The 27359-nt window shown below is 44.0% G+C and overlaps 2 protein-coding genes across 7 annotated transcripts in view; both read left to right on the forward strand.

The window, feature by feature from the left end:
- baiap2l1a (BAR/IMD domain containing adaptor protein 2 like 1a) overlaps positions 1-10194 on the forward strand; it is a 43112-nt gene extending 32918 nt beyond the window's left edge. Inside the window, exons 8-15 of one of the 3 annotated variants that reach the window (XM_042306135.1) lie at positions 28-183; positions 372-501; positions 657-686; positions 1223-1445; positions 5990-6049; positions 6211-6364; positions 8492-8532; positions 8664-10194. In XM_042306135.1, coding sequence (XP_042162069.1) covers positions 28-183; positions 372-501; positions 657-686; positions 1223-1445; positions 5990-6049; positions 6211-6364; positions 8492-8532; positions 8664-8736 — 867 coding nt within the window. In that variant the 3' untranslated portion in view covers positions 8737-10194. The remainder of the gene's footprint in view (positions 1-27; positions 184-371; positions 502-656; positions 687-1222; positions 1446-5989; positions 6050-6210; positions 6365-8491; positions 8533-8663) is intronic. The other 2 variants (XM_042306137.1, XM_042306136.1) reach the window with 2 other exon arrangements.
- Positions 10195-10805: 611 nt separating this feature from the next.
- Positions 10806-27282, forward strand: LOC112224448 (tectonin beta-propeller repeat-containing protein 1). Of its 4 annotated transcripts, none has more exons than XR_006079943.1 (25): positions 10806-10958; positions 12555-12787; positions 14763-14945; positions 15161-15283; positions 15446-15571; positions 15776-15950; positions 16125-16225; positions 16317-16418; positions 16583-16734; positions 16873-17453; positions 17666-17811; positions 17984-18139; positions 18244-18393; positions 18686-18843; positions 19094-19218; positions 19605-19804; positions 20648-20727; positions 20869-20925; positions 23032-23206; positions 23311-23446; positions 23710-23802; positions 23926-24032; positions 24175-24294; positions 24480-25835; positions 25895-27282. XR_006079943.1 is itself a non-coding variant. In XM_042306138.1 (25 exons), exons 3-25 carry the CDS (start codon positions 12563-12565, stop codon positions 24657-24659), a joined length of 3651 nt encoding a protein of 1216 aa, XP_042162072.1. In that variant the 5' UTR covers positions 10808-10958; positions 12145-12242; positions 12555-12562; the 3' UTR covers positions 24660-27282. The 4 variants fall into 4 exon arrangements, 2 of the variants coding, with proteins under 2 accessions (XP_024243773.1, XP_042162072.1); XR_006079942.1 differs by having other exon boundaries at positions 24480-25226; positions 25259-27282; XM_042306138.1 differs by adding an exon at positions 12145-12242 and having other exon boundaries at positions 10808-10958; positions 24480-27282.
- Positions 27283-27359: the final 77 nt, after the last annotated feature.

The raw sequence follows: 27359 nt of genomic DNA on the forward strand, positions 1-27359 counted from the left end.
ACTGTTCTATATCTATCTGCACTGTAGGCCAAAGAGCTGCTGGCGGTGAAGCTGCCCAGCTGGCAGGATAAATGCAGCGATGCCACCAAGGTCCCTGACACAGTGATGACCATGATAAAGGGGCTCCGCACTCCCGTGTCTGGATCCCCAGAAGCCTCGCCTCGCGTTGAGCGCTACAACAGGGTGAGTGGGACGTCATGGCTGTTATTACACTGTTACAATGCTATAACAAGAGAAGGACAATCATTCACCGCTTTACTTGGTTTAAAGGCTTGGCTCTTCTCATAAATGGTACTTGCTCTTCTAGATGGATTGCATGTCCTGTGACTTGCATGTACACAACATAACCTGTTTTATGTCTTCTCAATCAGAACAATGGGGACTCGATGGTTCCCCCACCAGCCCCCCAGCTGAAGGCCCAGATCAGTCCACTGGTTAACATGTTCAACCAGGACGCCTCCATCACATCCACATACGCCTCCACATCAGACCACAACTCAGGTACTACTGCAGCCTCACACCTCAGGCTTCAGTCTTTGGATTGAAGTATGGGTATGTGTTTCATTGTGTGTGTAGTTGTACATGTACTCCATATCAAAAATGTGAAAATATAGCAGGTTCTGGTAGCTGGTATCTTATACAGAGATTATGTTTAGTTTTACAGAGTCTCACACCACCTTCCCCATGTAAGTATGCTGCCTTTCATAATCTGACTTGTACAAATGGATAAAATAGATAACAGAGATAAAACTATAAGTGCTGTCCTAATCTACATGTAATGTCTTGTTTCGGAATATTTGATCTTGTGCACCGGGGCCTTATTGAGTAAATGTGCTAGACAGATCATATTCAGAAATCCAAAGGTTCAGGACGGCTACTGAATTCCCTTCAAATTGTGCTGCATCGTCCCTTTAATCCTGCTAATGTATCTGTTCTTACTTCGTTTGTTCTCCATGTCTTCTTTTATTGAATGTTCAAATTATACAGAAAATTACGCTGCAAAACCAATTCTCCTCTTTAATGATGCAATTTTTCTTCTCCACATGTTAATTTAGACCAGGGTTATAAATCACTAGCTATAAGCCATGTCTTCTCCCTGATATACTTAGCAAAGTATCAATTTGAACTCTGCTATTGTAAATATCAGGTATTTCAGAGAGTCCTTGCTGTCTTTCTGCAATTTGATAGTAAAAAACATTTAACTTGAACTTTGACCTTACAGACCAGGGCAGTATGGAGGACGGTGGCAGTCTGTCTCTGTCCAGGTCGGTGTCGATAGGTTCAGGGCTGAACGTGGGCAGGAAGCAACGGGTCAGGACCATCTTCCCTCACACGGCCGGCAACAATAACACACTCCTTTCCTTTGACGACGGTGACATCATCATGCTGCTAATCCAGGAGGACAAGGACGGATGGCTGTATGGAGAGCTGGAGAATACCCGGCAGTGAGTCTCTATTCACTGGTTAATAAGGCCTTTATGAACCTTTTTGAAGCTTTATTACTCCTTTATAAAGGCTCATTAACCTGGAGAAGATCTGGCAGTAAGTCACTATTTACTGGTTATTAAGGGTTTATTAAGCTTTATTACAGGTTTATAAAAGCTTATTGACGTCACTGGTATTAAGCGTTTACACGTTTATAAAGATTTATTACACCTTTATTACACAATAATTCAGGCCTTATTAACCTATAGATGCAAGATCTAAGGTCTCTCAGAGAAGTTATGCAATGTTGGCACCAACATTCGTGCAATTTCCTTCTGTGGAGTGTTCGTATCCTGTATATTTGACTGTGATATGTGGTTGTCTCACCTAACTATTTGAAGATGCTTACTCGTCAGTTTCACTGCATAAGAGCATCTGCTGAATTACTAAAATGTCAAATGTAAATGTTTTTCATACAGATCATCAAATACTACTGTATTGCATTATTTATTTGAAATATTTTTAAAATATTGATGTCATAAATATACAATTTGTACAGTTCTTTATAAAAAAAAACCCTTTGTTACATTTGACTGTGTAAAACCGAGCAGTACTACTTATTTTTCTGAGAGTGATGCGGATATATAGCAATTTTGTTGACGTTTTTTTCATCTCTGACTACAGTGGCGATAGAACCAGGTACCAGTTGAAAGTAGCGCAGTGGAAAACTGGTGCTCATTATGTTTCGTTAAGCCGTTAAATGTCAGGTCTGAAAGTAATGTCATTGTTAAAGCAGTTGTATCTGTGCCATTCAGAATAGTATTTCAGAAGATGAGTTGTGGGTAATTGAATATTATTTCAGAAGACCAGGTGTGGGTAATTGCGGTGAGGCCACAGAGACCGATGGCTCAAAGCCACCTTGGTAATTATGTGTGCATGCTTTGATGGCTGGTCTTGTGTCTCCCTCTCTCTATCTGTTCATTAAAGTCATTAGTGCTCATATGTAGGTGAAAGATCAGAGAATAGGAGAGAGAGGGAGAGAGAGAGAGTGCTTTAAGCAGAGATGTTAGTCTACCTGCCTTGACATTTTCCCTCTGAAACAAATTAGCTAAGTTCCTTTCATGACCCTTTGACATTGTCAGCCGTTATTATTGCTTTGGGAATGAAATTGTTTTTAAAGTTATCAGTGACAGCTTGTCACGAACAGAGACTTGGTACCTCCAAGTAAACAGCCCATAAGAAACCTGTTTAATATTAGTATAATATAATATGATATTTCTTTTTTTTTTTACAGTGAGATTTGGCTTGGGAACAATTTCTGTATTTCTCAACTTGAAACAGTGTCTTCGAAGCAAATCTGTCATATATTTGATCATTGAAATATGTGTTTCACATGCCTTCGGGGACATTTGGCTTACTACAAGTGAGAATATACACTACCTTTCAAAAGTTTGGGGTCACTTAGAAATATCCTTGTTTTTGAAAGAAAAGCCATTTTTTTGTCCTTTAAAATAACAAAAAATGTATCAGAAATACAGTGTAGACATTGTTAATGTTGTAAATGACTATTGTAGCTGGAAACAACTGATTTTTAATGGAATATCTACATGGGCGTACAGAGGCTCATTATCAGTCATCATCACTCCTGTGTTCCAATGGCACGTTGTGTTAGCTAATCCAAGTTTATAATTTTAAAAGGCTAATTGATCATTAGAAAACCCCTTTGAAATTATGTTAGCACAGCTGAAAACTGTTGTTCTGATTAAAGAAGCAATAAAACTGGCCTTCTTTAGACTAGTTGAGTATCTGGAGCATCAGCATTTGTGGTTTCGATTACAGGCTCAAAATGTCCAGAAACAAAAAAAACGTTTTTCTGAAACGCGTCAGTCTATTCTTGTTCTGAGAAATGAATGCTATTCCATGCGAGAAATATCCAAGAAACTGAGGATTTTGTACAACACTGTGTAGTACTCACTTCACAAAACAGAGAAAACTGGCTCTAATCAGAATAGAAAGAGGAGTGGGAGGCTCAACGTCAACAGTGAAGAGGCGACTTCGGGTTGCTGGCCATCTAGGCAGAGTTGCAAAGAATAAGCCATATCTCAGACCGGCCAATAAAAATAAAAGATTAAGATGGGCAAAAGAACACAGACACTGGACAGAGGAACTCTGCCTAGAAGGCCAGCATCCCGGAGTCACCTCTTCACTGTTGAAATGAGACTGGTGTTTTGCGGGCACTATTTAATGAAGCTGCCAGTTGAGGACTTGTGAGGCGTCTGTTTCTCAAACTAGACACTCTAATGTACTTGTCCTCTTGCTCAGTTGTGCACCGGGGCCTCCCACTCCTCTTTCTATTCTGGTTAGCGCCAGTTTGCGCTGCTCTGTGAAGGGAGTAGTACACAGCGTTGTACGAGATCTTCAGTTTCTTGGCAATTTCTCGCATGGAATAGCCTTCATTTCTCAGAACAAGAATAGACTGATGAGTTTCAGAAAAGAAGGTATTTGTTTCTGGCCATTTTGAACCTGTAATCAAACCAGCAAATGCTGATGCTCCAGATACTCAACAAGTCTAAAGAAGGCCAGTTTTATCAGAACAACAGTTTTCAGCTGTGCTAACATAATTGCAAAAGGTTTTTTGAATGATCAATTAGCCTTTTAAAATAATAAACTTGGATTAGCTAACACAACGTGACTTTGGAACACAGGAGTGATGGTTTCTGATAATGGGCCTCTGTACGCCTATGTAGATATTCCATAAAAAAATCTGTCGTTTCCAGCTACAATAGTCATTTACAACATTAACAATGTCTACACTGTATTTCTGAGCAATTTTATGTTATTTTAATGGACAAAAAAATTGCTTTTCTTTCAAAAACAAGAACATTTCTAAGTGACCCCAAACTTATGAACGGTAGTATATACACTGCTCAAAAAAATAAAGGGAACACTAAAATAACACATCCTAGATCTGAATGAATGAAATATTCTTATTAAATACTTTTTTCTTTACATAGTTGAATGTGCTGACAACAAAATCACACAAAAATCATCAATGGAAACCAAATTTATCAACCCATGGAGGTCTGGATTTGGAGTCACACTCAAAATTAAAGTGGAAAACCACACTACAGGCTGATCCAACTTTGATGTAATGTCCTTAAAACAAGTCAAAATGAGGCTCAGTAGTGTGTGTGGCTTCCACGTGCCTGTATGACCTCCCTACAACGCCTGGGCATGCTCCTGATGAGGTTGCGGATGGTCTCCTGAGGGATCTCCTCCCAGACCTGGACTAAAGCATCCTCCAACTCCTGGACAGTCTGTGGTGCAACGTGGCGTTGGTGGATGGAGCGAGACATGATGTCCCAAATGTGCTCAATTGGATTCAGGTCTGGGGAACGGGCGGGCCAGTCCATAGCATCAATGCCTTCCTCTTGCAGGAACTGCTGACACACTCCAGCCAAATGAGGTCTAGCATTGTCTTGCATTAGGAGGAACCCAGGGCCAACCGCACCAGCATATGGTCTCACAAGGGGTCTGAGGATCTCATCTCGGTACCTAATGGCAGTCAGGCTACTTCTGGCGAGCACATGGAGGGCTGTGCGGCCCCCCAAAGAAATGCCACCCCACACCATGACTGACCCACCGCCATACCGGTCATGCTGGAGGATGTTGCAGGCAGCAGAACGTTCTCCACGGCTTCTCCAGACTGTCACGTCTGTCACATGTGCTCAGTGTGAACCTGCTTTCATCTGTGACGAGCACAGGGCGCCAGTGGCGAATTTGCCAATCTTGGTGTTCTCTGGCAAATGCCAAACGTCCTGCACGGTGTTGAGCCGTAAGCACAACCCCCACCTGTGGACGTCGGGCCCTCATACCACCCTCATGGAGTCTGTTTCTGACCGTTTGAGCAGATACATGCACATTTGTGGCCTGCTGGAGGTCATTTTGCAGGGCTCTGGCAGTGCTCCTCCTTGCACAAAGGCGGAGGTAGCGGTCCTGCTGCTGGGTTGTTGCCCGCCTACGGCCTCCTCCACGTCTCCTGATGTACTGGCCTGTCTCCTGGTAGCGCCTCCATGCTCTGGACACTACGCTGACAGACACAGCAAACCTTCTTGCCACATCTCACATTGATGTGCCATCCTGGATGAGCTGCACTACCTGAACCACTTGTGTGGGTTGTAGACTCCGTCTCATCCTACCACTAGAGTGAAAGCACTGTCAGCATTCAAAAGTGACCAAAACATCAGCCAGGAAGCATAGGAACTGAGAAGTGGTCTGTGGTTATCACCTGCAGAACCACTCCTTTATTGGGGGTATCTTGCTAATTGCCTATAATTTCCACCTGTTGTCTATTCCATTTGCACAACAGCATGTGAAATGTATTGTCAATCAGTGTTGCTTCCTAAGTGGACAGTTTGATTTCACAGAAGTGTGATTGACTTGGAGTTACATTGTGTTGTTTAAGTGTTCCCTTTATTTTTCTGAGCAGTGTATATTTTTTAAATTATGTTATTCATTGTTGTTTTATTTAGCAAATATTTTGGTGTGTCTGTGTTTGTTTCAGGCGGGGGTGGTTTCCCTCATCATACTGCCGACCTTACAATGAACCACTGATCCCAAACAGGTAAGACCAAGACACATATAACCATGTGATAATCTTATGATATTGCTTACAACTACCCAATCCTCTCAAATATTTCAAGAAGTGTCTAGAATAAGTACAAACAAGGATATTTTGGACCTTGTAAAGTTCTAAAATGTGTGTGTATCTGTCTATGTCTACAGTTTGGGGACACCGGTGCGCTGTCTGAGTGTGGCCAGTCTTCCGGAACAGGAAGAGGAAGAGCCTGTTCTGCTGCCGCCGCCAGACTACACTGACGGGAAGATGAGTAGCCCTGTCAGAATGGTCAGCTCCTCCACACCCTCAACCCAAAACACGGTCAGAACCCAATCATCCCTTCCATATTCTCACCTTACAGTACAGTCAGCAACCCACTTTAAAGTGACCTACGGGGTCTTTCAAATGTCTGAACAACTTTGATTTCAGTGTTGTTTATCAGCCCACATGCTGGGAAACGGTCTCCTTGGGGTGAACGTTAAACCTCCACACTCTCCTCAGGTTTATTGTTGGATGACCTAACGTGGAAGACTTTTTACTAGTGTATTTTCCCCTGGGCTAGTTAGAGATGTACTCCCACCCCCAGGAACATATTAAGCTAGGTCATGACAGAAACAGGGTTTTGAGGTTCTGTGTTAATGTAATCCCTGTCTGCCACACTCTCAGCTGTCCCAATAGGAGAACCCTTTTTGATTCCAGGTAGAAACCTTTTAGGTTCCATGTAGAACTCTTTTGGGCTTCATGTAGAACTCTCTTTGGAAAGGGTTCTAAATAAAACCCAAAATGGTTCTACCTGGAACCAAAAGGGTTCTTCAAACGGTTATCCTATAGGGACAGCCAAAGAACCCTTATAGGTTCTAAATAGCACATAAGTAGAGTGAGGTGGAGGAGGAGCAAGAGAGAGAAAGAGAACGAGAGAGAGCTGTCACCTCGAAAAGACATTTAAAAAATGCTCCCTGCCTGGTTTTGTCTCTGCGTAGGAATGGGGGTAGGGACACAGAAAGGGAGGGAGGGAGGGAAGGAAGGAGGGAGGACAAGGGGGGTATAGGTCTACACAGAAATATTGCCCATCCACACAGCTTCAATTAGGACCTGCACGGTGTCAGCTGGTTTGAGAATGAAGTAATCAAGTAGTCTCTCTCTCTCCTCTCATTGCTTTTGTGTGCTGGAACTGCTGCCTCAGGGCTTTGAGAGAAATACACTGCTGTTAGGGATGTTATCGTAATAGAGTTGGCATCCCTCCCTCCCCTTCCTCTCTCCTCCTCTCCCCCATCTGCTCTTCTCCTTCTCTTTCTCTCTACCTCTCCTAGTTGCCTCCCCATCTGTTCTCCCCATTCCCCACCTCTCACCCTTTCCTTTCTAGAAGTCCCATACTTTCTTGCTTCCCTCCCCTTTGATCCCCCCCACACTTCCATTTGATCATGTGATCGTAGAGAGATGACTTTGCTCTTTGCGTTGTTATTGTCGCTGCCAGATTGTTTAATGGTCTCTGATGTAAGCCACTCCATGGGGCCTCTCTCATAGGTGCCTCTGTGCCCTCACTTCTGGACACAGACTGCCCTCTAGTGGAATGTTAGGGTACTGGTTATGTCCTGAAGTAATTTGAATAAGCCTACTACAGCAGTGTTCCTGTGCAGTACAAAAACTTAACAGCCTGCAGGCTGATCCATTGTTAGATTGTATCTTCAAAACATCAGATAAGGATACAAAATTAACACAACTTGGAGAGGGTTTGCTTACTCTCATCCATCATCAGATATTTTATTTTAATTTCTGAGAGTGCAGACATTTTTTGTTAGATAGATACACGTTCATACATCCTAAAACATAGCCAAGTAATCAGTTCAGCATCTCATTTAAAACTATCTTCATCACTCTCACTTGTTTGGATTTACAATAAGATTTCCATCTACTCAGAGAAGAGGTGTTTCTAGAGAGTTTCTAGAGGTGTTTCTAGAGAGTTTCTAGAGGTGTTTCTAGAGAGTTTCTAGAGGTGTTTCTAGAGAGTTTCTAGAGGTGTTTCTGAGGTGTTTCTAGAGGTGTTTCACGTTTGTAATGTTGAGTGTCCTTTATGTGGTTGTAGATTTGCTGATAGCAGTAGTCAGCTGTTATGCAACAATTGTAGTCTACCTGCGATAAGAGGTGCGATAAGAGGTGTTTCTAGAGGTGTGCTGTGTGCTCGCCTTTCTAGACATTCTAGATTCCTGACTCCCAGCGTGAGGTCATGGTACACTCTGTCTCCGTACGTCCCAGAGTTCTTCACTTGGGAGTGACACAACGACGATATGTGTTGACAGTTGACATCCTTATCCAACCTGTCTGACTAGAGACAACTAGAAGCAACCTTTCACACTCACAGCTGCACGGGAGGCAATACAACATGTACTAAATATGCACAGCATGTATCTGGACTTTTAAGTGTTTCTCTTTCTTTTGTTTTGTAAACAGATCTTTCTACCCAATGGGGTTGGAAAGGCTCCCTTTCTGGGGTAAGTCATATAATAACTATGTTATAACATTATAACCTATCGCATGGATTATGCATTGATTTTGATGGGAAATTTGACACAAAAATAATAAGGATCTCACCTATTACAATGTGTTTTGAAATATTTTCCAGAGGTGGGAATCCCTTTGCCACTGTCAAACTGAGACCTACAGTGACCAATGACAGATCAGCACCAATCGTCTGATAACCAGGGATCATCCAGACAGAGGATTTATGAAGCTTGGAATCTCTGCGCCACCAACTCTTCAGAATCACAGTCCGACAAGATGTCCAGATAGCCTGGATTTTACTCTGCTTCAGAAAACCAGCTCCGTTGTTGCTAGGTCCGTTGCAACTGCATTGTAAAACAGACCAGTGAAGTGACAATAAATATGGGCAGTGCTGAGACAGACTAATATCCAGGCTACCTTCCTGACTCTTCAGCACTCAGATACAAAAATGAATAATAATAATAATCTGTCTGTAGTAGTTGTGGGAATGATGGGAGAGAGACACATGTTGGGAAAAGAAAAGCTCAATTATTGTTTACTTTTTCATTATTACGTGCCCATTTTTAAATGGGGAGACTATTTGTGTAAACATATGAAACAAATTGAGTTTAAACAGTGAGAGTTTATGGAAGAATGAATATACCGACTGGGCACAGACATCCGTTCAGTGTCTATTTTTGATTGACAGTTGGCTGAGTTGTCAACTAATGTGAATTCAATGTGAAATCAACAAAAAAATGACACCATGTCATTGGATTTAGGTTCAAAGTTGGTTGAAAAAAAGACAAAATTCCCTTATTGAAGACTTCACGCAAAATCCAATCTGTTTTCCATGTTGATTCAACTTCATCACAAATATGTTCTGTTGTTGAAATGACGTGGAAACAAAGTTGATTCAATCCATTTATGCCTAGCAGGTAGTAGTGTACATTTTTAAATTAAAATAAGGGATTTTTGATTTGACATAGACTACTAAATGAATGTATTCTGAATGGGGAATGCATTGACATATGGACCCTGCCATGCTTTTTTTTCATACTTGTTCAAAAGTTCATGATGTTTATACAATAATTGTAGGGTGGAAATTTCTCTTTGGCTTTTCATGGTAAGCTAAAGGTTGTGTGCATACAAATACACAATTGTTGCAAATCACAATCACATTGTTTTTGGTAGAAATACAGTATGAGCCATGCAGTATGTCAAAAGAGTCAACCGTTTAAAAAAATATTCCTTCTGTGTAGAGTAATTCATGATACACACCACACTGCTGTCCATGCTAATTGATGAAAGAACACTGGACATGGTTCCTCCTCTTCTATCTCTGTTCAGATACTGATGGGTATTGTTTTCATTCTCTAAAGGTGAGAAGGAAAAGGATGTAACATGATGTTCTGTCCTTGTCCTCAAGTTTTGTAAATATATCATGGGGAAAATGGTTGTCTGAAAAGAATATATATAGATATTTCTTGGCACCATGTAGACTAATGTAATGTTATCTCACAGTGAAACAGGATAAACCTTACATGGTCCTTATTCATGTATTGGCTTTGCAATATACTGCCATAGCCTACTGTGTATCTGTATGAAGACTTGCATAATAATTGAAAATGTTGTTCATCCCTTAATACACGAGATGAAATGGAGAATAACAAGCTTTGGTTGTCTTTTATTGAATTAGTCGTTTTTTATATTGAATGAATTAGTAGGCTACCATTCTTTCCGGCCCCATAGTAAATTACTATAAGTTACGTTACTTTGATTAACATAAACACACACACATAAATCTTTCAATAAAGATGTCTTTGTTTAACACAATTTTCACTACTATTGTGTCAGGTCATAAGACACATTTAGAAGGAAAAGCATGAGACAACACTGGGGATTGTCAGCAGGACATTACTGTCCATGCCTAGGGAATTCTATAACATCCACTCTCTAGTGGTTATATCCAGTGTCTGTTTGTCTGTCTGTCTGGGGGTGTTGGGGGAAAAGCCCATTTCTGTTCTAACCAAATTGTCTTTTACGTTTTGTCCATTTAGCAGACTTACAGTCAGTGCAACAACACATCACAATCACTTTAAGTAAAACGTTCCTCAATAAAACAGCTATCAGCAAAATCAGTGCTGGTAAGGAAAGACAAGAACAATATTGTATTGTATTATATTATATTGTATTACATTCTCCAATGTTATTATCCAGATCTTGTAATGCCCTATAATAACGAAACTACTATCATCGCCTACTGGACAAATTCAGCCATTGGTTCATTTGGTGCAGCAGCCAATCCGCGTTTACAGTAAAACACCATACTTCCTGTTTCGGGTTAAAGAAAATATCGCAATTAATGGTATATTCAATCTGATATGACGAATGAATTGCAGTGACTTACCATACCGTTTATGAGAGAGAACACACGGTAAGGGATGAGCTATTGCTAACTATTACATGTATTGCTGTGCTTTAGTGGTAAGCCTCCCTGTAACGCTTAAAGAGCAATGTCAAGCTAATATGTACTCAGTGCTAGCTAGGCCATTCATTGTATGTATAGTCATGCCACGTTTGTAATGTTGTGTCCTTCATGTGGTTGTAGATTTGCTGATAGCAGTAGTCAGCAGTTATGCAACAACTGCAGTCTACCTGTGATAAGTTTAGCATGCTAACAGTAGACTACTTTGTAAACCAACCAAAAGCTTAGCTACTATGTGTCACATAGGTGCCCGATAATCAACAAAACGTAATTCATGTGCCACAGTATTTTCTCAGTGATTGACAATGTTGCCGTTTAGCAAGTAGCAGTATCTAGAGACTCTCAAGTTAATTGGGCGAGTCACTAGATCAGATCGCAGCTTGCTTCAGATAGTATACAGGTTTATCTCTCTGGCTAGTTTATTGATTGCTTGTGACAGGGGCTACAACTTCGTAGAGCATCCCTCGCCCCAGGCATTACATAACGTACTGGGACCAGAATAGGATGTAATAGGTTGAGGCTGCCTCGCCTAGACACTGGTGTAAGGTCAGTTTAGCCTTTTACCCAGTGGTGGAAAAAGTACTCAATTGTCATACTTGAGTAAAAGTAAAGATAAGGTAATAGAAAATGACTCAAGTAAAGGTGAAAGTCACCCAGTAAAATACTACTTGAGTAAAAGTCTAAAAGTATTTGGTTTTAAATATACTTAAGTATCAAAAGTAAAAGTATAAATAATTTCAACTGCCTTGTATTATTAAGCAAACCAGACAGCACAATTTTCTTTTTTAAATTTATTGGTGGATAGCCAGGGGCAAACGCCAACACTCAGACATCATTTACAAACAAAGCATTTGTATTTAGTGAGTCTGCCAGATCAGAGGCAATAGGGTTGAAAAGGGATGTTCTCTTGTGTGAATTGGACCATTTTTCTGTCAAAATGTAACGAGTACTTTACGGTGTCAGGTGAAATGTATGAAGTAGGAAGTACATTATTTTCTTTAGGAATGTAGCGAAGTATAAGTTGCCAAAAATATAAAAAGTATAGTACAGATACCCCCAAAACTGACTTAAGTGGTACTTTAAAGTATTTTTACTGAAGTACTATACACCACTGATTTTACCCTTACATGGATAGATGGAATAGAGGCAGACTCTGTACTACAGCTTCTTCTGCACTCCTCCAGAAGAGAGACGAGGCAGGGCCAGGGGCCATGAGGGAGAGCTGAAAAGAAGGTCAGCAGTGAGCATGCTGATTCAGACTCACTAGCCTGCTGGCTAGCCTAGCTACATCACTGGACTGTTTTAATTAGAAATGTGATTTCCTTATTATTAGACTAAGCAGTTTGGCTGGGTGTGTGCCTCTCAATGAGGGTAATTTGAGGGAACTCGCTCTCTTGCTTTCTCTTTTTCTTCCTCCATACACCCTTTATGCTCCTCCCTCTCTGTGACCTCTGCTATTTGTCCATCCTCCTCTTCCCCATTTCTCACCCCTCTTTCCAAATGAAAACAAGGCATCTTTCTTTGTTATGTCTTCCTTTTCCCTAGGCCTGACCATGTCTGTGTCCCTGCTGTGGGCAGTGGATGTGTACGGGCGCGTTTACAGCCTGTCCACCGGAGGGCAGCAGTGGGAGCAGTGTCAGGATGCCGTGTTAGAGTTTAAGAGGGTGACAGCAGTACAGCAGTGTTGCTGGGGTATCGCCTGTGACCACCACATCTACCTGAATGTCCACTCTAGTGATGTACCCATACGTTACCAGGAGGAGACATACGAGAACCAGGTACATGGTGTCATGTCCTCGGAACGGACAGGTTTAGGGTCATGAAATATTGTGTGGATGAAGGGCGGGTGGGTGACGGACGGGTTCAATAAAGATTTTTTTTTTTTAATAGAAAATCCATAAATGCATAATTATTGTGCAAGTCATATCTTTAGGCTACATTGAGGTTCTTCTTTCATTATCTTTATCTGGTGTTAGTACAGTGAGGGAAAAAAAGTATTTGAACCCCTGCTGATTTTGTACGTTTGCCCACTGACAAAGAAATGATCAGTCTATCATTTTAATGGTAGGTTTATTTGAACAGTGAGAGACAGAATAACAACAACAAAAATCCAGAAAACGCATGTCAAAAATGTTATTAATTGATTTGCATTTTAATGGGGGAATGTTATGTGTGATGATTGTGAGACGCTATACAAATTCGACAGTCACAAGACGGGAACCTCTTAAAGATCGGACCCTTTTTAAAAAACATTTCCGCCTAAAATTACATACCCAGATCGAACTGCCTGTAACTCAGGACCTGAAGCAAGGCTATGCATATTCTTGATACCATTTTGAAAGGAAACATTTAGAAGTTTGTGGAAATGTGAAATTCATGTAGGAGAATTTAACACATTTGATCTGGTAAAAGATAATACAAACAAAAAAGCATGCGTTTTCAATTGTTTTGTTTAAAAGGCCATACATTGAGATAGGATTCTAGGTGTAATTTTGGCGTTATACACAAGATGGCAGTAGTGTGTGTGCAACGTTTCAGACCTATCCAGTGAAGAATTACATCACTACACAATATTTTGTATCAAGTCTGCCCTGAGTTTGACCAAATGTGCCGAATTGGTCAATTTATACATTTTCAAGTACAAAACTATAGAGAACATCCAAAAATACTAAGGGGGGTCTACTGTAAATTGAACACTGCAGTTAGATTAACAATAATTTAAGCTTCCTGCCCATCTAAGACATGTTTATGTCTCGGAAAGTTGGCTGTTGTTTACAACGTCATTCTAGTCACATTATTGCATATTGAGCAACAACTGTCCCAGTTTAGGGACCGATCCCGTAGAGGTTAAAATGGTACGTCAAGGGAACAGTAGGCGACTGTTCAGATGGGTTAAATGGATGGAATAATAGTTAACTGAAATCTGGATACTGACTGTAGGTCTATAACCTTTCACATAACCTAATATAATATTAACTCTTCCAGAATTGAGCATTCCTTGCAGTACAATTATACACCAAATGTTAATTTTGACTCTGGAACAGGAGTGAAGAAATATATTATTGATTTATTTCAGCATCTTGAGAGAATGAAACCGAATGAAATCGGTTAGTGACTGGAAAGATGCTATCTTTATCAGTATCATAAAAGCGGATACTATTTCAACCACATCAAATATGCATCCAAGCCGAACTGAAGTCTTATCAGCAACATGTTGGGTCTATTTAACAGCTTTTAATCTTCCCAGTTTTTTGTTTGTTATTGCATTTTCTCCCTGGTCCATAAACGTTTTTGCTCCACTAGAGAAGCAGAGATGAAAGAGAAAGCAAACTTTACCGACGTCAACTAGATTGAAGATTTCATTCTATCAATTTATGACATTATTTAGTCTTCTAGGGCAACAAGTAATGACAGAAGAGAAGCTGTATGTGTCTAATTATAGACAAGTTGACTAACTACCAAAACGTCAGAAAATATAAGCAGAAACGTAGGACTATCTAAAAAAAGGCCTGTCAAAAGATTATTCTTCCTCTGACTGTACAGTGCATTTTCTATATTTGTGGGTTAGGGTTGGGTGCAGATTTTCACTTTATCATATATAGTCGGGCGTTTGCAGGTGGGTTATTAGAAATTGCGGGCGGGTGCGGGTGTACAAACAGCTGACCTGCGCATCACTTGTGTGTGTGTGTGTGTGTATTTGTGCTTCTTTTGCACCTGCTACATTTATGATTCTTGTAACTCTCTTTCTCTCAGCGATGGAATCCCAAGGATAACTTCTCGGATCACTTGTTACCGAGCGACCGCTGGCATTGGAGTGACATCACAGGGCTGGAACACCAACCCCTGGACAGTTTCCTTCTTCCCTCCACCAACTGGGAGTGGGAGGGGGACTGGTACATTGACGAGAACTTTGGAGGAGAACCCACAGAGAAAGGAGTGAGTGTCTGTCATTCTTCGCTATTTTTCTCACACTCTCACTCTCTCTTTCTCTTTCTCTCTGTCTTTTCGTTATCTTTCTCTCTTGTCTCCCCATTTTAGACTTTCCCTCTGTTCTCACCTTCTCTCTTTCCCTCTCTCTTTCCTTCCCTCCCTCTATGTCCTTGTCTTACCCTCACCTACGATGATTCATCTGTGAATGGATTTGTCTGCAGGGTTGGACCTATGCCTTGGACTTCCCTGCCACCTACATCAAAGACAAGAAGTGGAACTCGTGTGTCCGTCGCCGGCGATGGATCCGCTACAGGAGGTACAAGGCCACAGACACCTGGGCCAAGGTGTGTATTTGGAGCACTATAATCACCTGCCACAACTAGGATGTAACTGTATTCCTCTGCTGTGAATGCTTTCTTTGTGTACTGAACTGTACTCATCATGTACTGTAGGTTTGTTTAGACCTGTGTGTGTGTGTGTTGACCCGTATCTCTCTGTGTTACCAGATCCCATCTGAGGGTCACAGTGGTCCCCTGCCAGACCCCTTTAATGACATCAGCTGTGGGGGCTGGGAGATCAGTGAGGAGCCCAGGGGGAGGCTGTCTCTGTGGGCTGTCTCTCTACAGGGCAAGGTATTACACACGCACACACACACAAACACACTAATACATGCACACACACATGAATGGCATGGACACACGCGCACACACAGCTCAGAGGGGGAGGTCATATCTCCAGAGATCACAAAACACACACATACAACACAAATGTATTCGTAAACGAACAAATCAATTTGATTGACTAATTGCCTGTGTGTGTTTGATCTGGGTCATTAGGTGTGGTTCCGTGAGGGTATCCACCACCACAGCCCAGAGGGGGAAGGCTGGGAGGAGGTGTCTCTGCCTGGGGAGGTAGTGCAGATCAGCTGTGGTCCCGGGGACCTGGTTTGGGCTGTGCTCTGGGAAGGACAACTCATCGTCAGGGAGGGCATCACCAGAGACTGCCCACAAGGTGGCTGGTTAACAGAGGAAGTGTGTGTGTGTATTTGTGTTAGAGGGAGAGAGAGACATAGAGAATGAGAGACCGCATGTTTGTGTCTGTTTGTGTGTGTGCAAGGGATAGAGAGAGAGAGAGAGCCTGAGATTGTGTCTAATGGTGTCTTTCCTCCTCTTCTCTCTCTACCAGGCTTGTGCTGGGTGGTGGTGGACTCTCCCAACCCAGAGGCCGGGGCCATCCACGTAGCTGTGGGGGACAACGTAGTCTGGGCCGTCACCAAGGACAACAAAGTAAGACTACATGAAACACTCTCATGTATGTTCTCTAACGCTTCCCTTATCAGCAGTATGTTCCTGATGATTATCTCTCTGTATCTGTCAGGTATGGTTCAGGCGTGGCATCAACTCCCATAACCCATGTGGTTCAGGCTGGATCGGGATGGTCGGGGAGATGGTCATGGTCAACGTGGGCCTCAACGACCAGGTAAGGATTTGATCAATGTTTATTAACAGACCTTCGAATAGATTGTCAGGTAAGTTCTCTGAGTGTGGTTTATAAAGATTTACTTGTCGCTGTCCATAGTGCTGAAACATGTTTGGTCGGGCATTCTACACAGGTCAATGTATGTTTGTTCTGACTCTGTCCAGGTGTGGGGTATCAGCTGTGTGGACCGGGCAGTGTATTTCCGTCAGGGTGTGACCTCCAGTGAGTTGAGTGGTAAAGCCTGGAAGGCTGTCAACGTGCCCCGAGACGGAGACATCAGGTCCCACTCCTCCGCCAGCATTAGCAGTCTGCACAGGTGGACATGGACACGGAATACTGTGACACATTTCCAATGCTTGGGCAATCTCATCTCCATAAAACAATTAGCCAAACAGTCTGCTAGCTGGGTTCTCTGTGTAATACTAATATCTCTCTCTCTCTCTCCGTCCCACAGTGCTGGTTGTTTCTTCAGTGGTGAGGTACAAGCCCAGTCTGTGATGAGTGAAGACTTGGACACAGAGGGCGGTCCACAGAGGGCGGTCCTAGAAGTAGGGACATGCCCCTCGTCTCCTCCCCCCGAGCCCCCTCCCATCGACCCCGACGTCCCCAAACCACGCATCCCTAAGGTCACCAGCGACAGCTTCATCTCTGAGATGCTCTCCGACCGTCAGGTCAAACAGGAGGCTGCCACCACTGCCAGTCCCTCTATCCCAGAAGAGGAAGTCGCTCTTGGGGAACCAGAGGCCAAGTGTCCCCCTCCGGCTCTGGTTCTCTCCCCCAGCCTGTCTGGAGGGCTTGGGGACCCCCAGTGGAGTAACGTGGACCTGGAAGAGACCCAGACTCACCTGGCTGTGGGGCCTGCCGTGGTGAGAGGGGACTCGGCTGACACCTGTAGTCTGTCCTCGGTGGCCACCTACACCCTGTGTCAGGGGGAGCCATATGGGGCAGATGAACACCCGCTCTGGGCATGGGTCAGTGGAGGAGGCTGTGGTGTGAACTGTCACTCCCAGCTCAACTGGTTCAACTCTGCCACAGGTGAGACACAGATACTGTAGATATTGTATTTCTCCTGTATATTAAAACAAGCCTAGGGATATGCAAAACCCCAGCTCCAACTCGCAATTAAACCAGAATACACTTCTGCCTGATGTAACAGTGTCTGTCTGCTTTTTCCTTGTTGTTGTTGAGCCACTGGAGCGTTTCCTCACACATTGTTGATAAAGTTTGGACCTTATTGTCTCTCCCAGCCCTGGCATCATCAGTCCAGTCCATGAGTCTGTCCATCAGTCCAGCCCAGACAGCTGCCTGGCGGAAACAGATCTTTGAGCAGCTCAGCGAACGCTCTAAGAGAGAGATGGACCACTTTAAACACTACGAACAGGCCGTAGAACAGGTACCGACAACTTGAACGTTTACAAATGCTACTTTTTGGTTGCTTGCCTTGATTTAATGAGTTTTGTTTATGACCTGTCCTTGTTGTATAGACGCTGATTAGTCTCCCTCCCTCCCCTCCTTCTCTCCCTCCCTCCCCTCCTTCTCTCCCTCCCTCCCCCCCTCCCTCCCAGTCTGTGTGGGTGAAGAAAGGGGCCATGCAGTGGTGGAGGGACTGGAAGCCCCATAAGTGGGTGGACGTGAGGTTTGCCCTAGAGCAGTTCTCAGGACCTGAGGGAAACCAGGACGGCATCCTCTTCCTCTACTACAACTTCAACGAGGAGAAGAAGGTGAGGGGAGACCACAGTGCCTGTGTATGTGTGCCTGTGTGTGGGTGTTTTCTGTGATGAGTTATTTAGTCCTCGTTTTCTCCTCCTCTCCTCCCTCTCTCCAGTACCTGCATGCATTCATCAACGAGGTGACTATCTTGGTGCCGGTGCTGAATGACTCCAAACACACGTTTGCCATCTACACAGCAGAGCGGACCAAACAGAGGTGGCCTATCAGACTGGCTGCTGCCACTGAGGTGGAGATGCACGACTGGGTAGGTTATATGATCACTGTCTTCCATCTGAACCTGTCACAAAGTACAGTGCTCCATTTTCACAGAATATCATATGTTTTATTCATAAGCAAATGTCATGCTAAATTATGGATGGCGAAAGGGTTATGCCACAAAGAACCAGAATCTTTTTAAATGAACCTTTTATGTAGTATGGCTTTGCCTCTATGTAGGGCTTATGAAGACTTTATGTATGCTATATACGTCCTTTAGAAGTTGTAGTTTGGTAAAAGTGGGGCCTTAATGTCTTGACTATGTCTCTCTGTACCCCCAGCTGGCCCTGCTGAGTGTGTCGTGCTGTGACTCCCGGGGGATCCAGGGTCCCCCCTCTAAACAAGCCATCTGGTCAGTCACCTGTAAAGGAGACATCTTCGTCTGTGAGCCTTCGCCTAGCCTGGAAGCCTGTCCCTACCCCACACCCTGCGACCAGATGTAAGACACGTCCTCTGGGCTGTTATCAATGCTTTATAAAGGCTTGGTAAATGAGACCTATGAATACAAACCTGCAGTACATCGTGAATGAGTTATTTGTGGATAAATAGATGGATATTTATTGATCAGATATATGCACTTACAACAATAGTCTTAACTGATTAAACATTGGTTGACAGTCACTTTTCTTTCTTTTGTCTCTAACCACATGTTGCTCTGCCCTGTCTGTCCTGTCTGTGTGTGTTTGCAGGTTCTGGCGTCAGGTGGGGGGCCACCTACGTCTGGTGGAGTGTAACAGTCTGGGGGTGGTTTGGGGGGTAGGCTACGACCACACTGCCTGGGTCTACACCGGCTATGGAGGGGGATTCTTCCAGGGTAAACACAAATGTATACCAAACATAAACCTACTGGACTGGACTTAAAGCATATGCCAAACATGACCCAGTACTGTATAGCCACTAACGGGGAAACCAAACTGGCAACGTCACGTGTGCGAGCATTGGAAAATAAATGAATTAGCAAGCTAGCTTAATGTCCATGAATGTTTATTTTAAGTGTTGAACAGTCCACAAATTGATAAAGTTGGTTCACATTTAGATGTTATTTTTACCTGTGTGTCATGATCGCGTCTGGTGGGGATAGACAAAAATCAACAAGCTCGCGGACATATGTGCAGGGCCAGTTTGGTCAGGGTGAAAGGGTATTTATCAGCTCTAATTGATCTCAGCCCCTGACTAGAACCTCTCTCTTGTCTTTGTCAGGTCTGGCCAGCAGCACAGATAACATCTTCACCCAGACAGATGTGAAGTGTGTCTACATCTATGAGAACCAGAGGTGGAACCCAGTCACAGGTTACACCAACAGAGGCCTCCCAACAGACCGCTACATGTGGAGTGATGCAACAGGACTGCAGGAGTGTACCAAGGCCAACGCCAAACCTCCATCCCCTCACTGGACATGGGTGGGTACCACTAGCAGGACAAAATATGTCCATTTCACCCTCAATAGAGCGCAATAGTAATGACAACTCTTTTGTAGGCACTAACTCTGCCATGGCTCGTTGGTCAAAGCCTATGGGGAAATGAATGGGGATTTTGTAGGAGTTTTGGATAAATAGAAAAAATAAGGTCTGTGGTTAACAGGTTTAGGAGACCGTAAAGTTTAAAACGAGATTATCTTCATCTGCCAATGTCAGTCTTTTTTTTGTTGCATTTATGTAATCAAAACAAGCACATTAAAGGCTTCATAATTCATAAAGGTCATGGAGTACAAGCTGGTGAGCTCTATGGACAATATCACATTTGAACTTAAACATCCACACAGTAGCAGTAGATGTCTAAAACGGTCCTACAAACAACGCTTGTTATCATGACACAAGGCGAGACCCAGGCAGGTGGTTGGAGTCTTACAATGCTTATTAATCCAATAGGGGAAGGCAGGAGACTGGTCGTGGACAGGCAAAAGGCTCCAAACCAGTTCAGAGTTCAAAAGGTACCGAAGGACAGGCAGAATCAAGGTCTGGCCAGGCAGGATGATCAGGCAGGTGGGAAAGTAGTCCAGGGTCAGGCAGGAGTCAAAACCGGGAGGACTAGCAAAAGGAGAATAGCAAAAGGAGTATGGGAAAAACACGCTGGTTGACTTGACTAACATACTAGACGAACTGGCACAGAGAGTCAGGAAACACAGGGATAAATACACCAGGGATAACAAGCAAACACCTGGAGGGGGTGGAGACAATAACGAGGACAGGTGAAACTGATCAGGGTGTGACACTTGTTTTGCTAACTGCTCTGTCTCTTATCAGGTAGCAGACTGGACCATTGACTATGGGATCTCCGGGGGGACAGACCGAGAGGGTTGGCAATACGCAGCTGATTTCCCAAGGTGAGTGTACCTAACCCTCCCCAATACATATTCATTGGTCTATCTATCACATCAAGCTGAATCTTTTCCCAGCTAGGAAAGCATCCAGAATATTTGTTTACGTCACTGTCATGTATTTTCTCTCCCCTCTTACTCTTCCAGGTCGTATCATGGCCACAAGACCTTGAAGGACTTTGTTCGTCGTAGACGATGGGCCAGGTACTGTATCTTACTACACAACAATGGCTCTGTTCCCTCATCACTGTTTCTTTAGTCAGCACACAATAATAATAATATATAGCACTTTTCATTTCAAAGAGAATCTCAATGACGCCGTTAAAACCAAACAAAACAAACGTGGAGATCTGGCAGGTCTTGGGCCATGGTCAACCGCAGCGTCAGATGACGAGGTGTTGTTGAGCAGGGTAGTTCGGAAAGGCTGGGCAGTACTTCAGAGGATGGAGCTTTGATGGCATAGAGAGGGAGCAGCGTCAATTAGTTACTTAGACAAGCACGGTGCTGTTCATCAGGCACCTCATTCGTAGTGTACTTCTCCTCCTCTGTAGGTAGGCTGGATAGTCCACTACTGAAGTGTAGCACCCACCTAGGTGATACAATGGTCTGGTCTGCCTCATTCTGCCGACTCAGGATTCTGTTTAAACAACCCTGAGTTTGCGCTCTAGGTAGAAAAATGGCCCGTAAGCACATATCTAGGATCAGCTCGCTACCTAAATCCTAACCTTCGACATTGAGGGAAACACAATAACTGACCTTAGATTAGCTCTAGGACACAGTTCTTCAACCCTGGTCTTGGGGACCTACAGGAAGTGCATGTTTTTGCTCCACCCCAGTACCAACACACCTAATTAACTAATGGTACACTGGTCTAGTTGAGACTTATCTCCTATTTTAACAACCCTTGTAAACTACATGGCCAAAAGTATGTGGACACCTGCTTGTTGAACATCTCATTCCAAAATCATGGGCATTAATATGGAGTTGGTCCCCCTTTTGCTGCTATGACAGCCTTCACTCTTCTTGGAAGGCTTTCCGCTAGATGTTGGAACATTGCTGCAGGGACTTGCTTCCACTCAGCCACAAGAGCATTAGTGATGTCGGGCACTGATGCTGGGCAATTAGGCCTGGCTCGCAGTCTGCATTTCAATTCATCCCAAAGGTGTGCGATGGGCTTGTGGTCAAAGCTCTGTGCAGGACAGTTAAGTTCTTCCACACCAATCTCAACCAACTATTTCTGTTTGAACACAGCTTTGTGCACGGGGGCATTGTCAAGCTGTATCAAGAAAGGGCCTTCCCCAAACTTGGCTCCCGATTGGTGCAGCGGTCTACGGCACTGCATCGCAGTGCTAGAGGCATCACTACAGACCCTGGTTCGATTCCAGGCTGAATCACAACCAGCCGTGATTGGGAGTCCTATAGGGTGCCACACAATTGGCCCATTGTCGTCCAGGTTTGGCCGGTGTAGGCCGTTATTGTAAATAAGAATTTGTTCTTAACTGAATTGCCTAGTTAAAGGTTAAATAAAAACTTTTGCCACAAAGTTGGAAGCACAGAATCATCTAGAATGCTGTAGCTTTAAGATTTCCCTTCACTGGAACTAAGGAGCCTAGCCGGAACCATGAAAACCGCTCCAGACCATTATCCTGCTCCACCAAACTTTACAGTTGGCACTATGCATTCGGGCAGCTAGGCCGACTGGGCCAATTGTGTGGCGCCCTATGGGACTCCCAATCACGGTTCTCCTGGCATCCGCCAAACCCAGATTTGTCTGTCGGACTGCCAGATGGTGAAGCGTGATTCATCACTCCAGAGAACGCGTTTCCACTGCTCCAGAGTCCAGTGGTGGCGAGCTTTACACCCCTCCAGCCAATGATTGTGCATGGTGATCTTAGGCTTGTGTGTGGCTGCTCGGCTATGGAAACCCATTTCATGAATCTCCTGACGAACAGGTCTTGTTCTAACGTTGCTTCCAGAGGCAGTTTGGAACTCGGTAGCTACACGGTTCAGTAGTCCTGTTCTGTGAGCTTGTGCGACCTACCACTTTGCGGCTGAGCAGTTGTTGCTCCTAGAAGTTTGTACTCCACAATAACAGCACTTACAGTTGACCGGCAGCTCTAGCAGGTCAGGAACGTAACTTAATCATTCTACTGCCAATGTTTGTCTATGGAGATTGCATGGCCGTTTGCTCGATTTTATACACCTGTCAGCAACGGGTGTGGCTGAAAAAGCCGAATCCACTCATTTGAAGGGCTGTCCACATACTTTTCTGTGTGTGTGTATATATATATAGTGTATTTCCTCTGACAGGAAGTGTAAACTGACGACCACAGGGCCGTGGCAGGAAGTCCCACCCATCCCGTTGAGTGACGTGACCATCGTCCTGTGTGGAGCTCAGAGCAGTGTTGAGCCGATCCCTCTGTGGGCCATCAGTAACAAGGGAGACGTGCTCTGTAGACTGGGGGTCACCCTACTGACTCCTGCCGTGAGTCTCTCACACACACACACACACAATATGTAAACACACATGTTCACTGTGAATACACACACATTGTATTTGATAAATGAAGTGGTTGTGTGTGTTCCTAGGGGACGTCGTGGCTTCACGTGGGCACAGACCAGCCGTTTAAGTCTATCTCCATCGGTGGGGCCAACCAGGTGTGGGCCATTGCCAGGGATGGATCTGCCTTCTACAGGGGCTCTGTGTCCTCAGAGAGCCCTGCAGGTCAGCCAGAGAACCACGCAGAACCCACACACTCTGACAGAACCCAGGGTTCTCCATTCAGTCTTACTGCTAATCAACAGTTCAGTCAGTCACTCAAATGTATTTCTAAATCTGTTTTTACATCAGCAGTTGTCACAAAGTGCTTTACAGTAATAATGTGGCTCAATTTTTCCTTTCTGGGCTCTGGTTCATATCACAGAGATGCACCTTATGATGAAAGTAGACTAACCACTGGCTGTTTACTGTACTATTGCCCCCTGCAGGAGATTGCTGGTACCACATCCCCTGTCCTGAAAGACAGAAGCTCCAACAGGTGTCTGTGGGGAGAACGTCGGTCTACACTGTGGATCAAAATGGTACAACAGAAAATGATTTCATGACTTACTATGACACTTGTCTTTATTATCAGCTGTCTATTAGTTGTGCCATCGCAATGATTTATTTGTGTCATGATTTTAATGCTGTGCTCTCCCATCCAGGTAACCTGTGGTTCAGACAGGGCCTGACTCCCAGCTACCCCCAGGGATCATCATGGGAACACATCTGCAACAATGTACGCAAGGTCTCCGTAGGACCTCTAGACCAGGTGAGCAGAACCTATAATCTAAAACCTGGGTGGTTGTCATCGGCAATAAGGAATCATAATGACTTTCTCTTTTCGGAAAATTCAACATTCTTGACTTTGCACTGTGTTGAGTAACTCAACCTTTCTCGTTGTGTTTGTGTAGGTGTGGATCATAGCTGACAAGGTGCAAGGCAGCCACAGTCTGAGCTGTGGGACAGTTTGCCACCGTCTGGGGGTTCAGCCCATGGAGCCAAAGGGACAGTCGTGGGACTACGGCATCGGGGTGAGACTCTTTAACCTTACCTCTAACCCTGACCCTAACCCATCAACATGCTTCTGAGACATCAATGACTTTGAAGGTTTTCTTGGTGGGGGGGGGGGCTGTCTGACTTTCTCTCTACGTCTGTTATCTTTCTCTCTCTCTCTCTCTCTCTCTCTCTCTTCCCCTCTTCCTCTCGCTCTCCTCAGGGTGGCTGGGACCACATCACTGTGAGAGGGAACTCCATTGAGGCTCCTCGTGTCCGTATGCCCTCCCTGACACCCTCCCTCACCTCCTCCTTAACGGACCCCCTCCGCCCCCCTCCACCCCGCAGCCTGCTCCCTGTCATGATCACAGAGATGGAGAACGGGAACGCTGTCAGATGTTAAACACACACACCTACAGTACTTGCTAGTGGACACTATCTCTGTTCTGCCTTCAGCCCAACTCTCTCTTCAGATACGCCACAATGCAACTACCCCACAATCCACACTGTACTGTAGCTCCCAGCTCCAGCCTCAGCTCTTCTGACCTATCACCTGGCTGTGTTAATTGAACCCTATCTCTGCGCCCTCAACTTGACTCAGCCAATCACCTTTTCTCTTTACAGCTAGCAGATCATGTTCAGTATTTCCCACATAGAGCACTAATGTCGTTTTTAAACCGTGTCACTGAGTCTTTGAACATTGCGCTATTGTAATTTAAAGGTTAACTCAGCTAAAAGACGTTGCCACGAGAAGCACCGCAAATATTCAGATGATTTAGATGCAAGTCACACACAGTATCTGCACATGTACACAGGATCATTTCACGCTGTTGGAGCGGTAGGTACGCATCGCTTCACGCTGTTGGAGCGGTAGGTACAGATCGCTTCACGTTGGTAGAGCGGTAGGTACGGATCGCTTCACGCTGTTGGAGCGGTAGGTACAGATCGCTTCACGTTGGTAGAGCGGTAGGTACGGATCGCTTCACACTGTTGGAGCGGTAGGTACAGATCGCTTCACGTTGGTAGAGCAGGTAGGTACAGATCGCTTCACGTTGGTAGAGCGGTAGGTACGGATCGCTTCACGCTGTTGGAGCGGTAGGTACGGATCGCTTCACGCTGTTGGAGCGGTAGGTACGGATCGCTTCACGCTGTTGGAGCGGTTGGTACGGATCGCTTCACGCTGTTGGAGCGGTAGGTACGGATCGCTTCACGCTGTTGGAGCGGTAGGTACGGATCGCTTCACGCTGTTGGAGCGGTTGGTACGGATCGCTTCACGCTGTTGGAGCGGTAGGTACGAATCGCTTCACGCTGTTGGAGCGGTAGGTACGCATCGCTTCACGCTGTTGGAGCGGTTGGTACAGATCGCTTCACGCTGTTGGAGCGGTAGGTACGGATCGCTTCACGCTGTTGGAGCGGTTGGTACGGATCGCTTCACGCTGTTGGAGCGGTAGGTACGAATCGCTTCACGCTGTTGGAGCGGTAGGTACGGATCGCTTCACGCTGTTGGAGCGGTAGGTACGGATCGCTTCACGCTGTTAGAGTGGTAGGTACGGATCGCTTCACGCTGTTAGAGTGGTAGGTACGGATCGCTTCACGCTGTTAGAGTGGTCGGATCGCTTCACGTTGTTAGAGTGGTAGGTACGGATCGCTTCACGCTGTTAGAGTGGTAGGTACGGATCGCTTCACGCTGTCAGAGTGGTAGGTACGGGACCAAAACAAAGGAAATTGACCCACTATGCTGTTTACTTTCTGCATCTACTTCATATATGAGTCTACGTTTAAATCTGTGCTCTTAAGATAACTTTGTTTTACTTATGGTTTTTGTTTGGTTGAATGTTTTGTATGTGTGTGTTTGGTATGTGTTTGTATGGTATTATGTGAGTAGATTTTTTTATTTTTATGTTATGTTGGTAATTGATTGATCTTTTTAAAATAATATATGTGTTTTGGGGATGTATTCAATGTGATTGGGGCGACGTTAAGATGGGTAAGAAAGCATCACTGTCGGCCCAATTATTTGTGACTTATTATAAAAAGTCTGTATCAGGAAGTTACAGTACTTACTACTTTGTACCTGCTGGCAACAGGTCGAGATTCTACTGGAGTCGCACCAAAAACGAGAAGGATTTATTTAATGAGAACTTTTGTTATTAAGGTTTGATAACACATGATGCTTTTACAGGTCTAGGCCTTCCCCCTGAATGGTTTGTATCTGTGATGGCCACAGTGAAGAGTTTGTAGGCCCATGTATTTTTGACAGCACTCGAAAAGAAAGTATATATTCTTTTCATGAAAAATTTGCATTGTGTAGTTCTACACTGGACCAAAGTGTGAATTGCTTGGAAAGTGATGTCTTTGCGGGGCTTTAAAGTTTATCTGTTTATTTCTCAGGAAAATAAGAGTTCTCCTAAACGCTATTATTGGCATGTTTTTGACCTTCTACGATTGTAGCAGTAATGACTGACAGGCAACACACGTGAAAGGTTTGGTGGAAAGAACAAATCAATACTTTTTGTTATAAATCTGTATATGAGTTTAGTATAAATGTTTTAATGGGGATATTTCAAGGTTGGTTATTGTACGTTGGTATATAAAAAGGTAAAATATTAGTCCTATGAACTATTATCCATAAACCACAAAAGCTGAAACTAGCACATTTGGGCATTAATTGATCTTACTTCTCTACATGGAAACCATAAGCGAATAGCTATCACTGATATACTGGAACTACAAATAATTGATTGTACAGAAAACTGTGTGAAAACTCTCACTTTATCTTCCTATGGCAGTTCCTAATACAAAGAGGGCGTTTTTTGATAATGTTTCACTTACTACTGTTTAGAACTGTACAGGCTTCATCCTAAAGGAGCGGCACATGCTTGTCATGCTGTGGTGTACCCCTTCACCTTCCAAGCTTTAAGTGTTAGGTCTAGAGGAGGACTTGTCCGTTTAAAAAATGATTCCATTGTTTTTATTGATTATAATGTCAATTAAAATACTATAATCAGGTACTATTCTAATCCCAACAAGGCTGTTATTGATGTGTATATTTCTTCCTTCCAATAGTGTGCATGATCAATGTCCTCTCAATAAATGTGATTAT

Source organism: Oncorhynchus tshawytscha, linkage group LG25, assembly GCF_018296145.1.
Source record: "Oncorhynchus tshawytscha isolate Ot180627B linkage group LG25, Otsh_v2.0, whole genome shotgun sequence".
NCBI classification, from domain to species: domain Eukaryota; kingdom Metazoa; phylum Chordata; class Actinopteri; order Salmoniformes; family Salmonidae; genus Oncorhynchus; species Oncorhynchus tshawytscha.

Coding starts and splice junctions, on each gene's coding strand:
- LOC112224448 (XM_024388005.2), top strand. CDS start 12,563: ATGTCTGTGTCCCTGCTGTGGGCAGTGGATGTGTACGGGCGCGTTTAC. Junction 23,207..23,310: donor TCACCCTACTGACTCCTGCC/GTGAGTCTCTCA, acceptor GTGTGTTCCTAG/GGGACGTCGTGGCTTCACGT. Junction 24,033..24,174: donor CCGTAGGACCTCTAGACCAG/GTGAGCAGAACC, acceptor GTGTTTGTGTAG/GTGTGGATCATAGCTGACAA.